At 56.7% G+C, this 22,976-nt stretch overlaps 1 protein-coding gene across 4 annotated transcripts in view; it reads left to right on the top strand.

The window, feature by feature from the left end:
* Positions 1–22,976, top strand: part of ATG16L2 (autophagy related 16 like 2) — a 56,685-nt gene that overhangs the window by 21,962 nt on the left and 11,747 nt on the right. For all 4 annotated transcript variants that reach the window (XM_077832085.1, XM_077832246.1, XM_077832166.1 and 1 more), the window contains exons 4-14: positions 1,787–1,860; positions 2,441–2,683; positions 5,666–5,731; positions 8,270–8,371; positions 11,042–11,104; positions 11,366–11,474; positions 13,934–14,039; positions 15,100–15,170; positions 16,555–16,626; positions 20,183–20,303; positions 22,400–22,505. In XM_077832085.1, coding sequence (XP_077688211.1) covers positions 1,787–1,860; positions 2,441–2,683; positions 5,666–5,731; positions 8,270–8,371; positions 11,042–11,104; positions 11,366–11,474; positions 13,934–14,039; positions 15,100–15,170; positions 16,555–16,626; positions 20,183–20,303; positions 22,400–22,505 — 1,133 coding nt within the window. The remainder of the gene's footprint in view (positions 1–1,786; positions 1,861–2,440; positions 2,684–5,665; positions 5,732–8,269; positions 8,372–11,041; positions 11,105–11,365; positions 11,475–13,933; positions 14,040–15,099; positions 15,171–16,554; positions 16,627–20,182; positions 20,304–22,399; positions 22,506–22,976) is intronic.

A 22,976-nucleotide genomic window follows, 5' to 3' on the forward strand; every position in this document is an offset into this window, starting at 1 on the left:
GGTGCCAGGGGAGGGGTGCCCAGTTCCATAAGGTTTGGGGGGTACGGACCATGTTGGCAGTTGAGGAAACTTCCTCTCCCTGCAGCAGTCAGGCTGTCTTGGCTGCCTGGACCCAGGGCAGCGGGGTCAGGAGGGGTGTGGAAAGAGGCAGCCATGAATTACGGCCCCCTGCTGATTTCAGCCCTTGAGCGTGGCCCCGTCTGCTTTCCCTGCGCAGGGCCGGTCTGGCAGGGCAAGTGGACAGGGCTGTGTGCCCTGGAGCTGCACTGAAGGGCCAGGGTCCGGAGGGGGCTCTCTCTGGCGGGGAGAGGGGAGGGGTGTCAGTCCTCCAAGGGTTTAGCCCACCTGCTCGCAGAGTCTCTGCCAACATCCCCAGCCGAGGTGTGTGACTGCTGGTTGGTGGCTGCAGCAGTGGGAGAGGGAGGTGGGCAGGGAGCCTGTTCCTGGCAGCCGAGGCCGCCTGGACAGAGCCCTTTCCTCGTCCCCTGCCAGACAGAGTCCTCTCCTGACTCCCCTCCTGACTCCAGCCTTTCAGTGTGGCCCCATCATCTCTTCGTGCCCCCCGATAACCTTACTGCACCCACCCTAATTTGGGAGCCTCTGCGCCATAGGTACAGGGGTTCGGTAAATCATAGGCCTGATTCTGCATTACTACACTGTGAAATTTTACAAACTTCCGATCATTGGAAGGTAAGGACAGCACAGCGCTGGCTTTGCTTGATGAGAACATTTCAAAAACGTTGAAGTCTGGGAGAAAAGGTGTCTGTTTAAATAAGAGACGACCCTTGTAATACGGGACTGTTGCCAACCCGATGGCTAGGTACTGCCACTAGTAGGTGTGGACTTTGCACTTGCAAAGAAGGCAGGGCGTGGTATTGCAGAGCACTCAGCATTGCCGGATTTAGCTGTAGGCAGCAGATTTCAAACAAACGAAAGGAAGAATTTTTTCACACAACGCGCAGTCAACCTGTGGAACTCCTTGCTAGAGGATTTATGTGGAGGCCAAGACACTAGCAAGGTTCAAAAAAGAACTCGATAAATTCTTGGAGGATAGGTCCATCAATGGCTATTAGCCAGGATGGGCAGGGATGGTGTCCCTGGCCGCTGTTTGCCAGAAGCTGGGAATGGACGACGGGGGATGGATCAATTGATGATTACCTGTTCTGTTCATGCCCTCTGGGGCACCTGGCATTGGCCTCTGTCAGAAGACAGGATACTGGGTTAGATGGACCTTTGGTCTGACCCAGTGTGGCCGGTTTTATGTACTGTAGGTCTATAGACAGTACCATTATGGAGGCTGTAGGTTAGAGAGCAACTGGGGAACCTGTCTGCAATTCTGGCATCTGGAAAATCACTCTCTGTATCTACAAGCAGCTCCCAGACCTTTTAGTTTGTTCCTGTAGCTTGGAAATGGCTTGTGAATAGGAAGAGCATGCTGAATACTATAGGCAATGGTGTTGTAGCTGGGTCAGTTACAGGATGTTAGAGAGACATGGTGGGGGAGGCAATATCTTCTGTTGGATCAACTCCTGTTGGTCAGAGAGGCAAGAAGTTGGTCCACTAAAAGATAGTCTGAGTGTTGGCATGCAAGTGAGCAACAAAAAAACCCAACCTGTCATCATTCTTGTATCCCACTGCACACACCACAATCTCAGGTGGAGTCCGGTTTATGACTCACACCAGTTCTGCCTCGTGTGCTCCACAGCCCTTGAGAAAGCTACGTCCACATATGTGCGTTTCTCTTTGGAAGATCACCTGGCCTTTGAAATCTCTCTCTCGTTTGCAGTTGGCGTATCGAATTATTGAACTGAGCAAATTACTCAAGGCCAAAGAGTGTAAACTGCAGGAGCAGAAAACCAGGTAAGAATGCCCCCCAATCTCCTGGGTGCACCTGATTTAACACTGCTTCCTTCTAGGGCGCTTATCCTTGGGGCTTATTTTATACAGACACCTGTTTATTTAACCAGCATGAGGGGGCAGGTCTACTCTGCAAAACTGGCCCCTCCTTCCCCTACAGACCTCCTCCTGTGTTGGAATCACAATCTGAGGAGCCAACTTTAATGGCAGTAAACGTTTACTACTCTTCACTCCTACTAGCCCTGCAGAGATCACCCAGCAAGCTGGGCGTGTGGCAGAGAAACCTGCATGCCTCGCTCTAGTCAGTTACCCCATTTCCAGCCTACGTTGTGTGTTTTCCCCCTCTGCCTGATCCACAGAGGATATGAGTCTGCTACAGCTCCCAGCTAAGGGACTTAAGCCTTTAGCTCAAGCTGGAGAGGCACGTGCTCTCAACTCTGGAGGCCCTAGGTTCAATCCCTGGTGGTGATCAAGATGGCAGTTGCTCCAGTTTGGGAGCTCACTTTCAGGAGTGCTGATAAAGTTTGGGGTGCAAGTCGGGGGGAGCCCATTCCCTAGAGGGCTGTCTCTTGGTTTGGCTCAGGCTGGCGTCCCTGAGCGGACGGATCTCTGAGCTGGAAGCAGAGCAGCAACAGCTGAAGGGCCAGGCGAAGGATCTGGGCAGCGGGAACTGCGCCATGAAGGCGGAATACGACGCCCTTCGTGAGCGTTACCAGTTCCGGGAGGGGGAGCTGCGGCGAGCGGCCGAGAAGGAGCAGGAGCTGATTGAGAGCCTGGTGCGGAAGAAAGTGGAAGCTGCCGAGCACCAGAACAAGAAGAACGAGAGGTTGGTTAAGGGTCTGTCACTGCCCAGCGTATGAGAGAGTCTCGCCTGGGCTGGTGGGGGGCACAGGGCATGCAGACCCTGGGCACTGCGGAGGAGACCCGGTGGGGGATGCTGCTGCAGGGTCCTAGGGCAGGAGGGAGTTTTGCCCAGCCCTCCTCCATGGGAAAGCTGGACCCTGCAGTGCAGAGGATGGGAGCAAGGAAGGCAATATGCAAGGCTCTGCTCACACTCCCTGCCGCTCTGCCTGCCCCCCGTGGAGTGAGGGGTTGTGTCAGTGTCCTGGAGCAGGGAACTCGCTTGCTGTGGCCAGTGGGAGCCCTTGGGTGGGATTTTGCAGCCAATCCAAAGGCCAGGGGATGAGGTTATCAGTGGGCCATGGGCATGCCGTGTGCTGGCTGTCTAGCGAGGGTGATGGGGCCAAACAAGCACCTTAGTATCTGAGTGACTCTCAGTCTTTAATGGCCTTATCCGTCCAGCCCCCTTGTGAGGCAGGGCTGGGCCGTGCTTCCTGCTGTACGGATGGGGGCACTGAGGCACAGAGCAGTTAAGGGACTGGCCCAAGGTCACATATGCAGTCTGTGGCAGAGGAAGGCCTTGAACTGAAGGTTCGCATGTCCCAGGCCAGTGCCCTAACCACTGGGCGATCCTGCTTCTTGAGTCTGGCTCCTTCTGCTGATGGAAATGGACCTGTTCCGTTGCCCTCTGCTTGAGCTTGCTTCTGGCCGGCCACCAGCTATGTTGCTTCCCTGTGAGGAAGACATAAGCCCTAATTATATCGCCAGCCAAGGGAGGTCTCTAGCTCACACAGCAGAGCGCTGCGAGACACAGTCAACCTGTGCAACTCGGTGCCAGGGGGTGGGATGAAGGCCAAAACTAGAACTGGGTTCGAAAAGGAGCAAGATGAGTTCACGGAGGGTAGGCCCACCAATGGCTCTTAGTAGGGCTGTCGATTAATCGCAGTTAATTCATGCTATTAACTCAAAAAAATTAATCATGATTAATCACAGTTTTAATCGCACCAGATAATGGAATACCAATTGAAATGTAGTAAATATTTTGGATGTTTTTCTACATTTTCATATATATTGTATTCTGTGTTGTAATTGAAATCAAACTGTATATTATTTTTTATTATAAATATTTTCATTGTAAAATGATAAACAAAAGAAATAGTATTTTTCAATTCATCTCCTGCAAGTACTGTCGTGCAATCCCTTTGTTTCGAAAGCGCGACTTACAAATGTAGTTTTTTTGGTTACATAACTGCACTCGAAAACAAAACAATGTAAAACTTCAGAGCTTGCAAGTCCACTCAGTCCTACTTCTTGTTCAGCCAATCGTTAAGACAAACACGTTGTTTACATTTACAGGAGATAATGCTGCCCACTTCTTACTTACAATGTCACCAGAAAGTGAGAACAGGCATTTGCATGGCACTTTTGTAGCTGGCATTGCAAGGTATTTGCATGCCAGATAACACTAAACGTTCTTATGCCCCTTCATGCTTCGGCCACCATTCCAGAGGACATGCTTCCATGCTGACGGCACTTGTTAAAAAAATGAGTTAATTAAATTTGTGACTGAACTCCTTGGGAGAGAATTGTATGTCCCCTGCTCGGTTTTACCCGCATTCTGTATATATTTCATGTTGTAGCAGTCTCGGATGATGACCCACCACATGTTGTTCGTTTTAAGAACACTTTCACTGCAGATTTGACAAAACGCAAAGAAGGTACCAATGTGAGATTTCTAAAGATAGCGACCCAAGGTTTAAGAATCTGAAGTGCCTTCCAAAATCTGAGAGGGATGAGGTGTGGCGCATGCTTTCAGAAGTCTTAAAATTCTTAAATAACTCTGACGCGGAAACTACGGAACCCGAACCACCAAAAAAGAATCAGCCTTCTGCTGGTGGCATCTGACTCAGATGATGAAAATGAACATGCGTTGATCCGCACTGCTTTGGATCGTTATCGAGCAGAACCCAGCATCAGCATGGACGCATGTCCCCTGGAATAGTGTTTGAAGCATCAAGGGACATATGAATCTTTAATGCGTCTAGCACGTAAATATCTTGCAACGCTGGCTACAACAGTGCCGTGAGAACACCTGTTCTCATTTTCAGGTGACATTGTAAACAAGAAGCAGGCAGCGTTATCTCCTGCAAATGTAAACAAACTTGTTTGTCTGAGCAATTGGCTGACCAAGAAGTAGGTCTGAGTGGACTTGCAGACTCTAAAATTTTACGTTGTTTTATTTTTGAATGCAGGGTTTTTGTACATAATTCTACTTTTGTAAGTTCAACTTTCATGATAAAGAGATTGCACTACAGGACTTGTATGAGCTGAATCGAAAAATACTATTTCTTTTGGTTTTTTTACAGTGCAAATACTTGTAATAAAAAATAAAGTGAGCACTGTACACTTTGTATTCTGTGTTGTAATTGAAATCAATATATTTGAGAATATAGAAAACATCCACAAATATTTAAATCACTGGTATTCTATTATTGTTTAACAGTGAGACTAATTTTGTTTAATTGCACAACAGCCCTAGCTATTAGCCAAGGTGGTCAGGATGCAACCCCACAGCCTGGGTGTCCCTCGCCTCTGAGTGCCGGAAGTTGGGAATGGGTAACGGGATGGATCACTTACTGATGACCTGTTCTGTTTATTCCCTCTGGGGCACCTGGCCTTGGCCACTGTCAGAAGACAGGACGCTGGGCTAGATGGACCATTGGTCTGATCCAGTCTGGCCGTTCTTAGTTTTGGAGCTGCCAGCTGTAGATTGGATGCAGATGTCCTTACCCCTGTGTCCTCCCGCCCTGCTCCCGGTAAGGGCTAAGAGTGCCTGGCTCTGCTCCCACCTTTGCTAGGTCTAATGCAGTTGCCCGAGAGCGAGGCCCAGGCAAAGGGGACATGCAGCTGGGAAGGAGCTGCATGGGTACATCCCAACGCCCTCTGCTTGTCCTGTCTGTCCTTGTAGGATGAAGCAGGCCCAGCTGTCCCGGGAGCTGAAGAAGGCGACTAAGAGAACCGTCTGTATCAACGTGTAAGTAGCTGGGACCCCGGGGCGCTAACGAGGCGGTGAGACAGACCCGGGGCGCTAACGAGGCGATGAGGCGGTGAGACAGACCCCGGGGGCGGGGGGGGCGGTCATGCAAAGGGAACATGGTATGTCCCAAGAGAAGTCATTTGAGGCCCATCCCGGGAGTGACCACCCGGGTCAAGCCTGGCAAGAGGCCGGAGACGCTGGAAATGGCTGGGTTAGTGCTGAAAAGCAACAAGTCTCAGCCTGCGGGCGTCGACCTCCGAAAGGCTCCCCAGCAGCCGTCTTTTCCCTGGGCGCGGTTCGCAGCCAGCGCCCGGCCCTGCCTCCAGCTGGAGTGCATCCGCTCCTTAGCTGCTTGCGGCTGGTCCTCCTGAGCGCCTCTCCTGACCCCACCTCCCAGGACGCTGTGGAGGAATCGAGGAGGCTTCTGGGTTCCGTCCTCGCAGGCGGAGAAAAGCTCCTTAGCACGGAGCAGGCTGGGCCCTGCTGGCGGCGTGTGCTCCGTGACGCCGCGGCCAGTCCTGGTGCTGATCGACCTGGCTCGGCTCTCCGGGCGTCTCCCCCTGAAGACACGGCACGACAGCAGCGTAGACGCTCCCTGTAGCGGCGGGAGGAGTTCCCTCGCTCCGCTGTGAGGAGGTGGATTTTTCACACCCTGAGCGGTGTGGCCGTGCCGGTGTAGGTTCCCGGCGTAGACCAGCCCTCGGCAACATCAGTGGCCTTCTGGAGCTTAGAAACAAGCTGGCCAGCCGCTCTTGCTTGTGAGTATCCACAGCTCAACGGAAACACTTCAAAAATGATCGTGCATCCAGCCAAAAAGCTCTTGTTCTCTGGCCATGGACGTGATCTGATTTTGGCACGTGGGGGGAACTCTACCAATGAAGCCTGAAGCTCATGACCCCCAGCCTAGCGAGGCTGTGATTGGCCCATGACTGGGCATTCCTTCGTTTGTCTGCACCTCTCATCTCCATGGCATGTGTGATAATCGGTCTCCGGACGGTTGTGTGGTCGAATTCCAGGTCTCCTGACAAGATAATAGAAATCAGAAGTGGAAAAACACTATAGCTCTTCTAGTCCCTATGCCCTGGCCAGCATTTTTACCTGTAGAGGATTGTGATGGTCCTTGGGGTACCCAGGATGGAGAAGTGGAGAAAAGGGGTAACAAGGCGACTCTCAAGCGCTCTCCTCTGGGCTAGGCCAGCCCTGCTCCTGCGTGCAGGTTAAGAATAGATGAGTCCTCTTGAAGCATTCCCCTGCGACGGCCAGCCCCTGACACTGGCTACTTCCCGAAATCCCAGATCCTCTACCCCAAAGGTGCAGCGTCCCCCCACCCTGCCATTTACTAGTTTTACCTTAAATCACCGCTCCTGTATAACACCCAGCCCTTGTAATAAAACCCAAGAAGGGTTGTTTAAGAAAGGACAGCGGTTCAGCTGGAAACAACAAAATCCTAGAGCACGACCTGGTCCCTACGCTTCTTAATAGTTCCCGTTCTTATCAGATCAAGTTGTTTTCCTCCAAAGTTCAGTCTATTGCAGAGCTGGCTGGTTTCACAGGAACCAGGGTCCAAGCTTTCAGCGAACACACCGCTCTACAAGACAGCTCCCTGGGAACGGGTGCAGAGGGCCTCTCCCCCCTCTGTGTTGCACAGAATCAGTCTGTTGTCTTTATTCAATGGCAGGGTGAGCCCCCGTCTGTTGTAGCGTTCCTTTTTACCGCCAAGTGGGTTTGATTGTTTGCGGTTGTCGCTGATGCTTTCCCGTTGACTGTTCTGGGATGGGGCACTGGTACACAACTGAGCCTCATGTGACGTCACCCGCTGGCTACGGGAGGGGTGGCCATTGCCAAGTAATATTACTGCCTGGTGACTCCTTTTTAGCTTGAGACCATAAGGGCATTAAACTTCAATATAGTCCCAATATCGCTTACATAACACCCGTACACACATCATGCCACGATCATGCATATGGGGAAGTCACGAGCTTTGCGTCCGATGAAGTGAGCTGTAGCTCACGAAAGCTGATGCTCAAATAAATTGGTTAGTCTCTAAGGTGCCACAAGTACTCCTTTTCTTTTTGCGGATACAGACTAAGCCGATTGCTACTCTGAAAGCTTTTGATAGAGACCTTACACGTTACCCTTCATGGGTAAATCCCCTGCAAGCAATGTATTTGGTGTAGTGAGTCTGCCAGGCCTGAGACGGGAGTTTGCCAAGGGGCCTTTGTGTCACAATGGTAAACAGCACTTTAACCAGTACAGCTGTGTGTTTACTGGTAGCCTGTATGCTAGGGTACTTTGCCGGTATAGCACCCTGGCATTCCTATGCCAGTGGTACCACCCATGGCCCGGGTGTGGGCACAGTTCTGTCGGTATAAAGGTTATGCCTCATTGTCCCAGGCTAACTGCCTTTGCACCGGGGTAGAGCCACTTAAACAGCAGCAGGTTCTAAACAGAGCTAGTTGAGGGGGTACAAAACCCACCTGCAGATGAGCCTTACCCAGCCCCCCAGGCTAACGTGCTGCTTTGTTCTCCCCACAGGGAATTGGACGAGGTGAAGCCGAAGCGGGAAGAGGTGAAAGTGCCCGTCCAAGACCTGGTGGAACTGGAGGGCTGCGAGAAGCTGTGGAAAAGGCCCTTCAGGTAGGAGGCTGCTGCAGGGTCGTGGCAGAGGGAGAGACACACACACAGAGAGACACGCAAGGAGTTAGCAGTGACTGGCATGTGGATGAGCCTGAAGGAGGAGCTATAAAAGCTCTAGGCCAGGGGGGGAAAAAGGATAATTGATTTCCTTACTGGTGCCCGGGCTCTGGGCATTTAACAATGCTCAGAGATCCAGTGGGATCTGAGGGAGGTTCCTGGCCTGGTTTGTAAGGCCCAGAAGTGTCTGTATAGCAGCCAGTGAGAGACTGTCTGATCATCCTGCTGAAGCAGCCCCGGGACTCATCCAGGCCTCAAAGGGATAAGGTCAAAGTTACGTGGGGGACAAGGGGAAGGGCAGCTCCCGCTGTGCAGTATTTGCGAGAGAGGAGACCCACCCTTCCCACTCCTCCTCAGCCTGCAGTGAAGGGACTAACCTGGGCAGGATGACCCCCCGCTCAGCGGTGGAGAGGAAGGCGGAGAAAAGTCCGTGATCGCTTACAAAGAAAACGATCCCGTGGTTTGCGTAGTCTTGCCCTGCACGTGTCTGCGGTTCTGATGTGCAGATTCAACGGCTGCCGGCCCACCGGGCTCCGACCAGGTGGCGACGCGGCTGTGTGACTCGACTCCCTCACCGTTCCTGTTTGATTGCTCCCCGGTTCCACCGTTGTTTACTTTTAAGTACTAGAGATGGGTGAAACGCCCGGCTCAAACAAGAGCCAGCCTGAGCCTCCGCCCCCCCCCAAGCCCCCGTCAAACCTGAGCCACGCTGGAAGATTCCAAATTTTAATTGATTCTTTTTCTTCTGAAATTTGGCTGCTGCTTTTCAGGCAGCTCCTCTGAGAACGCATTGGTCAGTACTGAGCACAAGAAGCCCGTTCTATCCGTTGCCCCAGCACCTTGCAGGCTCACAGCCTTTGCAAGGGAGGTTGGTTAGACCATGGGGCTGGACCCAGGAGTTTTGGTCCTGGCTCTGGCACTGACTTGCTCAGTGACCTTAGGCAAGTCCCTTTGCTGCACGCTGCCTCAGTTTCCCCTTCTGTACAACAGGGGACAGTGATGCTTATAGGAAGTTCTAGCCTTGCAAGGGAACAAGGAGTGTGGGTAACCTCATGGGAGAGTCTGTTCTCCGGAGATTTCCAGCCTGAGAGGTTCGGCTTCAGTTGGGCGTGGAAAAGCATCCACATGGCCTGGATTCTGCCTCCCAACTGCTAGAGGATCACTCATCACTAGTGCAAAAACCAGGCCCTTCCAGCTCGCTGCCCCATCAGGAACACCCCTCCCTCTCCGGCTTCTCTCCGGCACCCCGGTCATCTCCCATGGCATGTTTGGCTAGTTTTGAGGAAGAGACACGCTGAGCTGTGTGGAAAATACAGGAGTATTCCCACGGTCTGGGAAGGAGCCCAGCAGTGCCGTGTGCTGGGCTGTGAAACAAGGTCACCGAGCCATAGGGATTACAGATGGACAATGCCTCCTGGGTCCCACCTAATCCATCTGCTTCAGCTAAGATTGGATCATCCACTGTCGTGTATTTTCTACCTAGACATGTAAACCCAGGCTCTGCCCCAGTGCAGAGGAAAGTCCAGCCTTGGTTCCTCCCAAGGGAGGAGGGACAGTGGCCAAGCGGGCCAGTCCCATCTCTGGTTCCTATGGGTTGCCCTTGGGTTCCTGAGGGCCCTGTTAGTAGCCGTAGGCAGGATGGCCAAGACAGGGCGAGTAAGGGGCGAAAGAGCAGAGCAGATGGAAGCCCTCGTGCTGGGATTCTTCACTCTGTGTTATCCCAAGGGAGAAACGCAAGACACAGGCACCGTAGGACTGGCCCGACTGGCTCAGCCCCAGGATCCGTCCAGCCCGTGGCCAGCGCCAGCTTGTTCAGGGGAAGGTGTGAGGTGAGACACCCCCTCCCCCACCCACAGCAGCAGATGGGGGATAAACGGCCCCTACCCTGATCCCTAACTGTGGTTGGCTTAGGCTCTGACTCAAGCAATGGCCTGTGATGATTCTTTAGCCCCCGAGCCCTGCGGATGCGTGGCACCATCTGGGCTGGTGTTCGCTGCAGGAGCAAAACTCAGGCACCCAGCTCCCGCCCTCGCTTAGTGATCGCTGGATTGGGCTCCCCAGCTGTAGACCCCCGTGGGTGCGTTGCCCATGCCACGCCGCAGCCCCAGGTGCCACTAGGCACTTCATTTCTCCCCCCTGCCCCGGTTCCGGGCCCACGGGAGGGATATTGACTGGAATACAGGACAGGATTGAGGTGAGGCCCCCAGCAGGCAGTGGTGGGGAGGGGGTTGAGCATAACTGGGTCCCGACTCCCGGAGAGCCGAAACTTGCTCCTGTGTGGCTCATGTGTGGCCAAAGGGCAGAGACCGAGACACTAGAAGTGAACTCCTGGCCACATCGAGATCAATGACAAAACTCCCATCGATTTCATTGGGTCCCAGCTGTCGCCCCAGGTGGGTAGGTGAAGGTTTGCCATCCCCTTGCTGCCGCTGGCCCGAGCGCAGCTTGAGCCAAATTCTTCCCCCTGACCCGGCCTGTGGCCCATGGCCAGGTGGGAGAAGGGGATGTTGTCCAAAGGGCTGGGTGAGCTGTGACCCGAAGAACAGCCCCGTCCCATTCCCAACTGCCTTTTGCTCATCCGTTGCCTCCTTTTCTGTTTGGCTTTCGCTGTAGATCCGCCTCCGCCACGTCCATGACTCTGGCCCGGTGCGTGGATGTCTTCAAGGGGCTGCTGGAGTAAGTTTGCTGCCGTGTGTCCTGCATCGCCTGGGACCCGGGATTTAATGCACTTCCCAAAGGTCTGGGTAACATCGATTGAATGGTGGGTCTAAGGGGCCCTCATTCCCCTCCCACCCTGCCCTCTGTTCACCGGGCTGCTGGCATACTGGCTTGATCTCTCGTCGTTCAGACGGGACAAGGCTCAGCTGGGCTGGCATCAGGCCCCATGTTCTCCAGGGGCCGTTTGCTTGTTTTGTGACCTGGGCCCGCTCTCACTAGTTTCAGGCTGAAACGAGGGAATTCCATCAGCAGCGGATCAGAGGTGTGCTACCGCTCCATGCCCATCTGCCTCGTCACCTGCCTGCCGTCCCGAGTCAGCGACGTCCAGGTAAAAGCTCGGAGACACCGGGGATGTGGTGGATGGGCAAACCAATCAGCGTCTCCCTCCTCCTCCCGTGAGCCCGCCACGCTCCCGGGCTCTTGCTCACTTGCTTTGCTCCCCCTGGCAAACGTCTCGTCTCCAGCTAGCTGGTCCACCCACTCCAGCCCTGTTCTCTGCACCAGCTGCGGCCAAGGGCGCTCTGAAAGGAGATCAGCCACTGTTCTGGCCCAGGAGGCTGTCCACCCGGCTCCGGAGGGAGGCTCTCCACTTCTAGACAGCACCCAGCTGCTCTGTTTTATTCTGTTCTCTGTCGCTTCCTGTAGCACCCTTATCACCATAGTATCTGAGCATCTGCCACTCGTGCGTTCGGTAACCAGACCAACGTCTGTCACGTGTGTTCTCTCATCCCTCCAGGGGGAGAAGGGCGTGCAGGGCAGCGAGGGGCTGGGTTTGGTAGGGCTTTAGGGGGTAGTTTTTGTAATACAAATCTTGCTCTGTTTTTTTGTCTGGGGAGCCAAGACATGAGCCTTGGAACGGAAAGTGGAGGGTTTGGGATGGTCCGTAGTTCCTGGGGGAGTTCGTTCCAGCCCCCAGGAAGGTTCTCACTGTTTAGCGTGCCGCTGGGCCAGTGGGGCAGAGTGGTTGACAGCAACCCTCTTCCAGAGCTCGGTGTGAGCTTGTCAATATCCCGGGCCCGGCCATGGGGCACTTGGAAGATAAGGACTGCGACCAAAAGGAGGCTGGCTAGCCATATGTCGTGGATGGCTTACGCAAAACAAATCCTGCATCTTGGCCGGGGGTTAGACTAGCTGGCCCTTGAACCCTATGGTTCTGCGACCTTGAACTTCATTCGCTGTCCCGGGGGTGAAAGTAAGCGGTACGAGCCGGTACACGGCTTTGAGCCCCGTCCTGGCAGGGCTGCTGATGGAGGGGGGCAAAAGGGGCAGCTGCCCCAGGGACTAAAAGGGCCTGGTGCTCTTCAATTGCTGCCGGAGCCCCGGGCGGCACAGGCCAGGCAGCACTGAAGGGCTGGCTGGGGAGTCTGGCCCCAGCCCCCGCCCCTTCTGCCCGAGGCCACCCCCATTCTGGGGGCCCAGAGCCACCCCCTACACCTTGCCCAGGACCGCAACTACCCTGCGTACCGGTAAGTCCTTTAAGTTACTTTTGCCCCTGCGCTGCCCTGTGGGAAGCCAGGGCAGGGCGGTGCGGGGTCCGTGCCCACCCAGGCCTGACGGCAGGTGGGGTACGCTCGTGGTATCCCGCGTTGCTGAGGAGACGTGGTACCGTGTGCACTACCCAGGGCTTCCTTCCCAGACCTGTGTGTTGGCTGCTGAGAGCGGCTGGTGCCTTCCTCCTGCGCATGGTGGAACTAACCTTCTTCTCCGTCACAGGCCTAGCAGCTTAAAACCCATGTGGGCTGCAGGGATCGAGCTCCCCAGCCACACCCCAAGTGCGTTTTCATTCATATTCTCCTCTTGCCGACCACCTGGGCTGCGTCTAGCTCAGATTGCAGCGTAAACGTACCGGATGCGTGGGTGCTGCCCGCAGTGCATAGGAACGGCCGTTCTGGGTTGGACCAATGGTCCATCTAGCCCAGTATCTTGTCTCTGACAGCGGCTGGTGCCCGATACTTCAGAGGGAATGAACAGAACAGGGCAATTATGGAGTGATCCATCCCCTGTCATCCAGTCCCAGCTTCTGGCAGTCAGAGGTTTAGGGACCTGAGCATGGGCTTGCGTCCCTGCCCATCTTGACCAACAGCTATTGATGGACCTGTCCTCCGTGAACTTATCTAGTTCTTTTTTGAACCCAGTTATACTTTTGGCTTCACAACATCCCCAAGCAATGAGTTCCGCAGGTTGATTGTGTGTTGTGTGAAGAAATACTTCCCTAGGTCTGTTTTAAGCCTGCTGCCTATTCACTTTATTGGGTGACCCTTGGATCTTATGGGTAACTAACAATGGGGCCGGGATGTCAATTGGGCCCATTAGTTGCTAATGGGAGACTCCTGGCAATAGCCGCCCCATGGGGCTCAGGCTCTAGGGTTTGTTGTGGGAGGCAGATGGAACCTGCTGGGCCAGCTGATTGAGAAGACACTGGCAACCTGGCTAACAAACCTTGGTCGCATGCATCTAAGCCTGCAGTCACCAGCTGGGACTGACCCAGGGGCGGGGCTTCATCGCCAAAAGCAGGGGCTCTGACCACCTGAGTCCTTCCCACTCAGTGGTAGCGGGGTCTGATCCTTGCTGGGACCAGCCAATCCATCACACTCCGCCAGTGCCAGAGATGGGACGGGAGTTGTGAGTCTGCTAAGCCGGGCCACGTAGAGGGATGAGTTAATGGGCTGAGCCCAGGCCCTCTGCCCTGGCCATGCCAAGCATGAGGGGTGGCATCTGCTGCCCGGTCACTGATCCCAGGAGACGTCCGCCCTCACGGTTTCACCAGTTCTCCTTTCTCTCCTCCAGGAGGCGCACTTCTCTGAGGTGAATGCAGTCAAGTTCAGTCCCAGCTCTGGCGTGCTGGCCACGGGCGGGGCCGACAGTCTCATCAGGCTCTGGAACGTGGCGGGAGGTACGGCAACAGGCAGTGGGCTGCTCCTGACCAGGGGCGTCGAATATCGCGCCAAGCTGTAGGTTAAAGTGGGAGTGGCATTGCCAAGCGGGAGGGCGGCTGAGATCTCACTTCCTGTCTCAAGGGAAGCCCAGCTAGCCGGGTGGGAATACCCTGTCCCAATGTGGATCGGGCTTGTGGTCCGCTGAGCTGCAGACAACCTGGTGCAGGGTGGTGAATCCTGTCATGTCAGTGACTGCCCCCACTCCTGCAAGGGCGTCGCGTCCTTGATTCATCCTCCTGTGACCGCCCAGCCCTTCCCTGCCCCCTCTAACATGTGGGGAGCCTCACTTTGCTGCAGCCATGTCTGGGGTGGAACCCATCAGCTCCTAAACAGAACACAGCAGTACAATTTAGGCCAGCAAAGAGGAGCGCGGTGGGAGGCTCTGGTTTGGCCCACCTTGTCATGCTGCAGGCTACGGCGCGCGCGGGTCGTGTCCCAGGTCTCAGGTGCGGTAGGAGGTGCACGCACGGGCTGATTCCAGATGGCGGGGGTCTCTGGGTCAGGTCACTGCAGCGTCTGGCCTGGACTTAGCTGTCACTCCGTCCCTTGTTCTAAGCGCCTTCCCGTCAGCACACCCAGAGCCTTTCCTTTCCCCTTCCCGAAATCTCCAGGGGCGTTTCAGCCCTGGAAACAGACCCTGTCCTGACGGCTGGACACTTGCTGCTCACCTAGGGCTTCCTTTCCTACTCCACTTTCTCTGGCAGAGCCGTGAAATTCAGACCCAAGCATCCCCCAGGTCCTGGGTGTTCTCTGCTTAGAGACATGGCTATGTAAATAACCCCCATTACACAGAGAGGGAAACTGAGGCACAGAGAGGTCAAAGACTCTTTTTTTTTTAAAGTGGCCTCTGACTTGGGGTGCCTCCAGCTTCTGTGCCATGGGATTCTCGCAGCTGCCGAGCGCTCGCAGGGCCTCAGAGGCTCCGGAATTGGCGTTGTCTCGGCAGTCGTTACACCTCTCCGCACAGCCCCGGGGCTAATCACCGTGCTGTCTGTCTGTCTGTCTGTCTGCTCTCAGGGAGGCTGGAGAGCCTGCAGACCTTGGAAGGGGCTAGCGGCAGCATCACCAGCATCGAGTTTGACCCGTCGGTGAGTGAGGCGTTGCTAGGCCAGCCCTGTTTGGAGCTGCTGGTGGGCCTAGCTTGGCTGGGACCGTCCTGAGCCAGGATCCCGGGACAGAGGCAGCCGGGGGCAGCCGCAGCCCTCGTGCTCAGAGCATGGCACATCTGCCAGCTCTTCCTTTCTCTTCTCCCTGCCGGCCGCCTCTCTCAGCTGCGGGCAACCAGCTCTTCTGTGATGCCATCGGCTGCCCAGGAAGTGCTCTGAATAGAGGAGCCCCGCGGGGGTCTGTCTCTGGTTGGGATCAGCATGCACTGGGGGTGCGATGCAGCCCGCAGGAGCCTTTGCACGGCGTGGGCACTAGATGGGGGCAGAGAGAAGCCATCTCTTGGCTGGCTAGCGCCTGGTGGGCCAGGCTAGCCAATGTTCTTCAAACCTAGACTTTCTTCCAGCCCCCAGCCGGTGCTCGGGTGTTAGCTGGCAGGGGTGGGGGGTCTTTCGAGAGCCTCGTTGACTCCATGAGCGGGAAGGGGCCGGCTCCCCCAGCTTTGTGACCGCTGGTAGCTCGTCCGGCGCTGTCTGGGAGGGTCAGGCCGTGCCTTTGGGCCGGGGCTGTCCACTGGGAGGTGTGTGAATGGCCGGGAGGAAAGCAGGGTTGGTTGTTTTCACCCAGCCCCAGTAGCAACAGGAATGGTGTCAGGAGCGTCATAGATTCCAGGACCACTGTGATCCGACCTCCTGCCTAGCACAGACCATGCAGCTCCCCGCAACTGGCTCCTGTTTGAACTAGAGCTAGATCCCTCCCAGTGCGCTCACCCCTGCAGTGACACTGGTCCTGTGCTGGCCTCTGTTCTCCCATGGACTGAGCCGGCAGGAAGCGGGGATGGTGGGGAGAAAGGGAGGGGGGAGGGGGCAACGAGGAGACAGGGCTGGCCAGGAAGGGGGCACCCCACAGCATGGGAAAGGGGATGAACCAGGGGACGAACCGAGGGGGAGAAGGCTGCAAGGTAGATGGGGCAGGATGCGGGGAGGCAGCTCAGGTGGAAGATCCAGGCTGCCTAGATGATCGCACTGGTCTCCACGTGATCAGCGGGCTGCAGGCCCTCCCGGGGCCCCCTCACTCTAGAGAGGCAGCGGCTGAATCCAGCCTGCCCCGGGCACGGCGAATATCCCCACCACAAGGAAAAGCAGCGGGCGGCTTCTGTGCAGGAGTCGTTTGTCCCGGTCTCAACCGGAACGAGCGCCCCACGGCGAGGCACGGACCACGCTAACTGCACACACGTGGCATTGCCAGATCTCTGTGATCCCAGGTGCCGAGGACCGGTGGCTCTGTACGCCGCCGAGGGCAGGACTCCCCACTCGCGCTGCAACTCCCCGGCCTATTCCTGTCAACTCCCCCTTCCTCCTCTTTCAGGGCTGCCAGATCTTGGCGGCAGCGTACAACAATGCAGCGCAGCTGTGGCGTATCGGGGACTGCAAATCCAAAGTAAGTGCCGCGGGGTCTTGTCTGGGTCCCTGCTTTTAGGGAGGGTGTGTGTGTGGGGGGGTGAATATCCCCTGCCAACCGGGGAATGATCCAGACAGCTACGGGAGATGGCAAGGACTGAGGGCCGCCAGGGATCGCCCCCCCCCGAAGTCGCACATCCGCTGGGTTATCCGGGGGTGGGTGTCATGCCCCCAGTCTCTCACAGCTCCTTGCCGATACCCTGAGGATGTTCTTCTGGCCCCAGATCTGCCAGGCAGGGTATCCTCCCAGCAGGGTGGCCGCAGCTGCGTACCCGGTCACGTGCTGTCGGCAGGCAGAGACACTTCTGGTCGCCCAGGAATACTTTGAAGATGGATCCTGTGAGCTCTCTTGAATTTAGTACGTGTGGGAGGGGCCTACAGGAGGCAGTAAACTGGCCCCACTCTGGTCAGTCAGTGCTGGCATCCCCATGTGAGAGGGGGAAACTGAGGCATGGAGCGGTGGCGTGACCTTCCCAAGGCTGCCAAGCCCATCTGGGGACAGAACCCAGGAGTCCTGGCTCCCATGCCTGTGCCTTATCCCCAAGGCTATCCTTGCTGCATTTTACGCCAGCAGAGAATTTGGCCCTGGGTACCTGCCAAGGGCTTGAGACCATCAGGTGGTAGGTGCTGTGTGACTGCAGAGGGCCTGGCTCTGCCCCCAGCACCCGGCAGGGAACGAGAGCAGTGCCCAGTGGGTGGAGGCTGCGTCGTTCCCCCAGTGTGGTCAGTGGGTCTTCAGAGGCGGTGAGAGCCTGGCCGTGCTCTTGGGACCATCCCCTGGGGCCAAGCTCCCTGTCGCTGGTCGCCCCCTCTCTGCAGACAGGGCTCCTGGGGCTGAATGCAGCGACCATTTGTAACCCGTGGGACCTGTCTGTGCTGGGCCGGGCCGCCGGCAGCCCTGCACAGATGGAGTGCGTGGGAATAGCTCGCTGCCAGGGGGTGCTGCCTTGGCACGGGGTAGCCCCGAGGGATGAGCAGCGAGGGAACACGGCTGGGGGCAGAAGGGAATTCCTGGTAGCAGGGAGATGCATGCACCACCCTGTGTCCACCTCCCCTCTCCCCCCCGGCCTGTGCTCCCACCAGTGGGGGGTGGGTCAGCAAGGAGCAGGCTTGAACGCTGGTGCGGGAGGGCAAGCTGGGTGGGTGGGTGGGGGTCTTCTGTCATGGGAGGGGAGCGACAGATGGGGGAGAGGCAGGATTCCTGCAGGGGCGGAGTCGCGTTAACGTGCCGGGCTGCCCGGTGGCTTTAATACCGGCCCTCCTGTGCCCGGTGCCCCCTGCCTGGCAGCTGGCACTCAGACCCCTCTGGGGACTGCGCTGTCTGAGCCGGCAGCGACCGGCGTGACGCGCCGTGAACCCAGGGCCTGGTCCTGGGAGGAGCTGCATGCTGGAGATCCCGCTGGCTTCAGGCAGGGCCGCAGGTGCTTGCGGCCCAGGTCCTCCAAGGTGTCTAGGCTCCTAACGTCCGTTGAAACCCGTGGGAGTTGGGAGCCGAGATATCTGGGAGGCTCTGGGCTTCGGTACCTCTGGGCGAGGCACGGGAATCCCCACCCAAGTCTGGTGCGATCGTTTGAAATGGTTCCCGGCCCCCGGCCCCGCTGCAGCTGCTGTCAAAGACCCCAGGGCCAGCTGCTCCGCTGGTGTAAACTGCGAGCACTGCGCTGATTCGCCCCGGTAGAGGATCCGGGCCGGGAAGCACACGGGGCCGTCTTCCAAGCCCCGCCGGGCCAGTGGCTCTGGGGTTAGGAGCGACTGTCCCTATTCGTGCATCTGTGGCCGGAGCCTGAACAAGAGCCCAGCTGAGCCTCCCCACGCGGCTCCCTGCTGGCGTGGTGCCGGCCCCTCGCACCGCCCGTGCGTCGCCAGGCTTGGATTTCAGCGACTGTCTCCAGGCTGCGCGGGCGGATCGGTCCCCTGAGAGCAGCTGGCTGGAGCTGCCCGCGACGTTCGGATCAAGGCTCTGCGCCCCTTTCTGCAGGGGCGGCTCAGCGCTGGGTTCTCACAGCAAGCCGGCGGCCGGGCTCCCAGGGCTCGGTGGGCAGCTGAGCTGAGTCTAGAAAGTGAGGGCGTCAATCTCAGCAGCCCTGTTCCTGCTGGGGCGGATCGGGGGAGGCGCTTCAAGCCACGTTGGTGCACCCTGTGTCCTGGAGCCGTGCGAGTCTGGCTAGGGATTTGTTACAACAGGACTGGCTGGTCCCTGGCGTAAGCTAGAGCAGCCTCAGGGCGGTTCCATCTCGCTCTCTGCTTCCCATGAAGCCAAGAATAGCTGTGCCCTCTAGCTGTGCCCCTGAGCCAAGGGCTGAAAGCAAGTCCTCCCACCAGCCAGGAAAAGGTTTCAGGGGCTACTTCTGCCCCCTTCATGTCGTCTGGGGAACAGAAAGGAGCTGTAGTGTAACTAAGAACTAGGTCCCAGGGCTTCTGCCACTGCTTCCAAACCTAGGCCGCCTATGTAGGAGGAGAAGAAAGACCTGGGTATCTTGGTTGATCACGAGATAACTATGAGCCGCCAATGTGATGCGGCCGTGAAAAAGGTTAGTGCAGCCTTAGGATTCATCAGGCGAAGTGTTTCCTGCAGAGACAGGGAAGTGTTAGTACCATTATACAAGGCACTGGTGAGACCTCATCTGGAATACCGTGTGCAGTTCTGGTCTCCCGTGTTTGAGAAGGATGAATTCAAACTGGAACAGGTACAGAGAAGGGCTACTAGGATGATCCAAGGAATGGAAAACCTGCTTATGAGAAGAGACTCAAGGAACTTGGCTTGTTTGGCCTAACCAAGAGAAGGCAGAGGGAAGAGATGATCACTCTCTATAAATACATCAGAGGGATAAACACCAGGGATGGGACACTAGATGGGGAGGCTCTGAGTTATTACTGAGAATTCTCACCCAGGTGTCTGGCTGGTGGGTCTTGCCCACATGCTCAGGGTCTAACTGATCGCCACATTTGGGGTCAGGAAGGAATTTTCCCCCGGGTCAGATTGGCAGAGAGCCTGGTGGGGTTTCGCCTTCCTCTGCAGCCTGGGGCATGGGTCACTTGCAGGGTTAAACTAGTGTAAATGGTAGAGTCTCTGTAACTTGAAGGCTTTAAACCATGATTTGAGGATGTCAGTAACTCAGCCAGAGGTTCGGGGGTCTATTACAGGAGTGGGTGGACGAGGTTCTGTGGCCTGCGATGTGCAGGAGGTCAGACTGGATGGTCAGACAGTGGTTCCAGTAAGGGGCATGATGGTCCCTTCTGACCTTGAAGTCTAGGAGTCTATGTATTGGGTTCATTATTTGGAATTGCAGAGAGATTGTAATGTTTTAAGTAATTTAAAAAAATCCCACAATCCATTTCAGTTCTGCAGCAATTCCAGCAGGGGGCAGCGTTGGGCTCTTGTTCTCCGAGCCCGTGGCTGGCTGGCTTTTCTGTAACAGGGCCGCTGTGTCTCGTTTTCCTTGTTTTGATTTATTTTTTAGAATTCGATTATTGGGAAGAAAATAAAATAAAAAACCCCTAAACCCCTTCACATCCCCAGCTGTTCTGTTGTCTAGGAGACGCTCACAGGCCATGCGGACAAAGTGACGGCTGCCAAATTCCGCTCCACCCTCCACCAAGCGGTGACGGGCAGCCGGGACAGGACCGTCAAAGAGTGGGACCTGGGCAAAGGGGCCTGTAAGTAACTGACTCTGTCGGGCGTAGCATCCTGTGTCTCACCAGCAACCTCCGCTGGGGGCGTGCCGAGTGTGTGTTTGCCCCCTGCTCTGTAGTGGCACCGGATTACTATTGTATTGCAGTAGGGAGGTTCACCGAGCGAGAGGCAGTCCCTGCATCAACGAGCTTACAATCTGAATGGGGAAACTGAGGCACCGACTGGGGAAGTGACTTGCCTAGGGTCACACAGCAGGTCTGTAGCAGAACTGGGCAGAGAAGCCAGGTCCCTTGACTCCCAGTCCCATGCCTTAGTCCAGCGGCTGTTACACAGTTATGGCGGCTACCAGAGATGCCCCTTCAGGTCAAGACTTGTGCTTTGGAGCAGAAGGTTCTGGTTTCTAGCCTCGATGCACCATGTGGTTCCACCAGGACCTCTCAGGTCTGGCTGTGGATCTTTTACAGCAGGTTCTTATGGACCCTCTCTATGGTCTTTGTGTGGAGTCCTGGGTTAATAGTCTCGAATTGTTCTGGGCCCACAGCAGAGGCAGCCTGCCCTGTGTGTCTTGGGAAAGCCGGCTAAGTGACTGTTTTGATTACAGTAATTCCCCAGGCTCCGATCCCCATTGGGGCCCGTTGTGCTGGCCACCACACACACAGGGAAGAGACAGTCCCTGCCCCCATGGCCTCACAGGCTAAAAGTCACGCCCTGGCAGGGGGGTGGGGACGTACCATCCTCACGGGCTTGCATGGCGATGAATTGCCTCGGCTCTGTTACTTACATGCGGTGGCTTTGTAACTGGGGCTAGCGGCCATGGAAAGACGAGGAAAAGGAGCAGCCACGGCTGATCACCTGACGGCCCGAGACTCATGCTGGCTGTGCTTTCCTCCATTGGATGGATGAAATGCCACCCAGGGAGAAGAAAAGCACTAGCTGTCCATGGCTGCGTGGTACAGGCGTAGGAGGGGGAGTGTGGTCTCGTGGCCAGGGCACAGGACTCAAGTCGGGGGCCTAGGTTCAATTCCCAGCCCTGCCACCCACTGGACAACATGCTCCACTGCCCTGTGCCTCAGTTTCCCCGAGGGAAATGGCCTCTAGAGGTCCCAGTTGGGGGCATTGTCCTGGGCAGTGAAACAAGGAGAGTCCCTGCCCCAGGGAGTTCACACGCTGGGATTAGGACAATCTGGAGCAGGTGGATCAACAGACTGGGGGAGGGGGACCGAAGCTGGCTGCCTTTGGGCTGCTGGTATTTGCAGAGCACGGCAGGTCTCAGAGGAGGGTGCTAGGAGCAGGCAGCGCAGTGGTTACTGATGGCCTCTGGCCCTCCAGCTGTGGCCATGGTGAGAGCCAAGTAGCCACCTAGCTAGTGTAGACGGTTGAGGGTGCGTCCCTGCATGGCGGGCCGGTGCTGGGAGTTTCGTGCCCCTTGTCTTTACGCCCCTCGCCTGCGGGCACAGAACTGCTGGGCCTCCTCTCTGTGGGGACCCCCTCCCCCCGGGAAATCTGGGGAGCTGCCGGAGTGGGGGCTGTCACGCCAGCCCTGGACTTCCCCTATCCCTGGCTGCGGGTTTCCACCCCGTTCTTGGAATTCAGCTCCGGCCTTTCCAGCCCTGGGGCTACTAGTCACATTGCGATCGCCCTCGAAGAGCCATTAGATCAGGGCCCCGTCGTGCTGGGCACTGGCCAAACCCACAGCGGGAGCCGAGCCAAGATGTAACAAGGGGGCGGTTTGAGGGTAGCCGTGGTTTGGCCAGGCCGGCCTGAGCGGGGATTGCCCAAGGCACCGAGCCACCCAGAACCTTCTGCTACCTACCCCAGGTCGCAGCCCACTGGGCCCGTCCCAGGTGAGCTCGTCATCTGGGATTTGAACTTGGGTCTGGTGCATGGGACGCAATGCGGGCCCTGCTCCCCTGTGCAGTGTGGGCCATGCCAGGGAGTAGACGGGTGGTGCTGTCTGGCACAGTACTCCCTTATGAACGGTCAGTGTTCTCCCTGTGGGTAAAGGGTATTCTCTGTGAGGTAGCACGGCCCATAGCAGAGCCCCCGGTGCCCTGGCACTGGCCCGCCAGCCTCGCCGCCCCCCCAACCCTAATCAGTCACAGCCGTGCTGTCCCCGCAGGCTGCAGGACCATCAACGTCTTCTCCTACTGCAACGACGTGGTGTGCTGTGACAACGTCATCGTGAGCGGCCACCACGACAAGAAGATCCGCTTCTGGGACAGCAGGTGACTCCCCTCCCTTGGCGAGGTAGCTGCCAGGCAAGGAGCCTCAGCTGGTTAGGCCACCAGCTGGGCCCCTGTGGTCTCTGGCCCCCTTTGCTTGGCACTGGGGAAAGAAGCAGGATAAAGCGCCATCCTGCAGTTCTAGAAACACCTCCGTGCCCAACTTCAGACCTGTCTACCCTGGGGTCAGCTTGCCCAGTGAGGGCGCTGTTCATTCTCCCTGTTTCACAGATGGGGAAACTGAGGCACGGATTGGCGAAGTGTCTCAGCCAGGGGCTACAGAGGGAGTTGGTGTTGGAGCCGGGGTTAGAACTCAGGAGTTGCTCGGGGGCCTGTGCTCCATCCGGTAGGCCTTGCTGCCCCTCAGTGGGCTGCTAAGCAGTTAGCCCCCTCCTGGATATTGTCAGACCGGCCTTTCCGGGATGGCCTGGTGGTTACGGCTGTGGACTGGAACTGGGGAGATTCCTGGCTCCC

Source organism: Eretmochelys imbricata, chromosome 1 (assembly GCF_965152235.1).
Source record: "Eretmochelys imbricata isolate rEreImb1 chromosome 1, rEreImb1.hap1, whole genome shotgun sequence".
Taxonomy (NCBI): domain Eukaryota; kingdom Metazoa; phylum Chordata; order Testudines; family Cheloniidae; genus Eretmochelys; species Eretmochelys imbricata.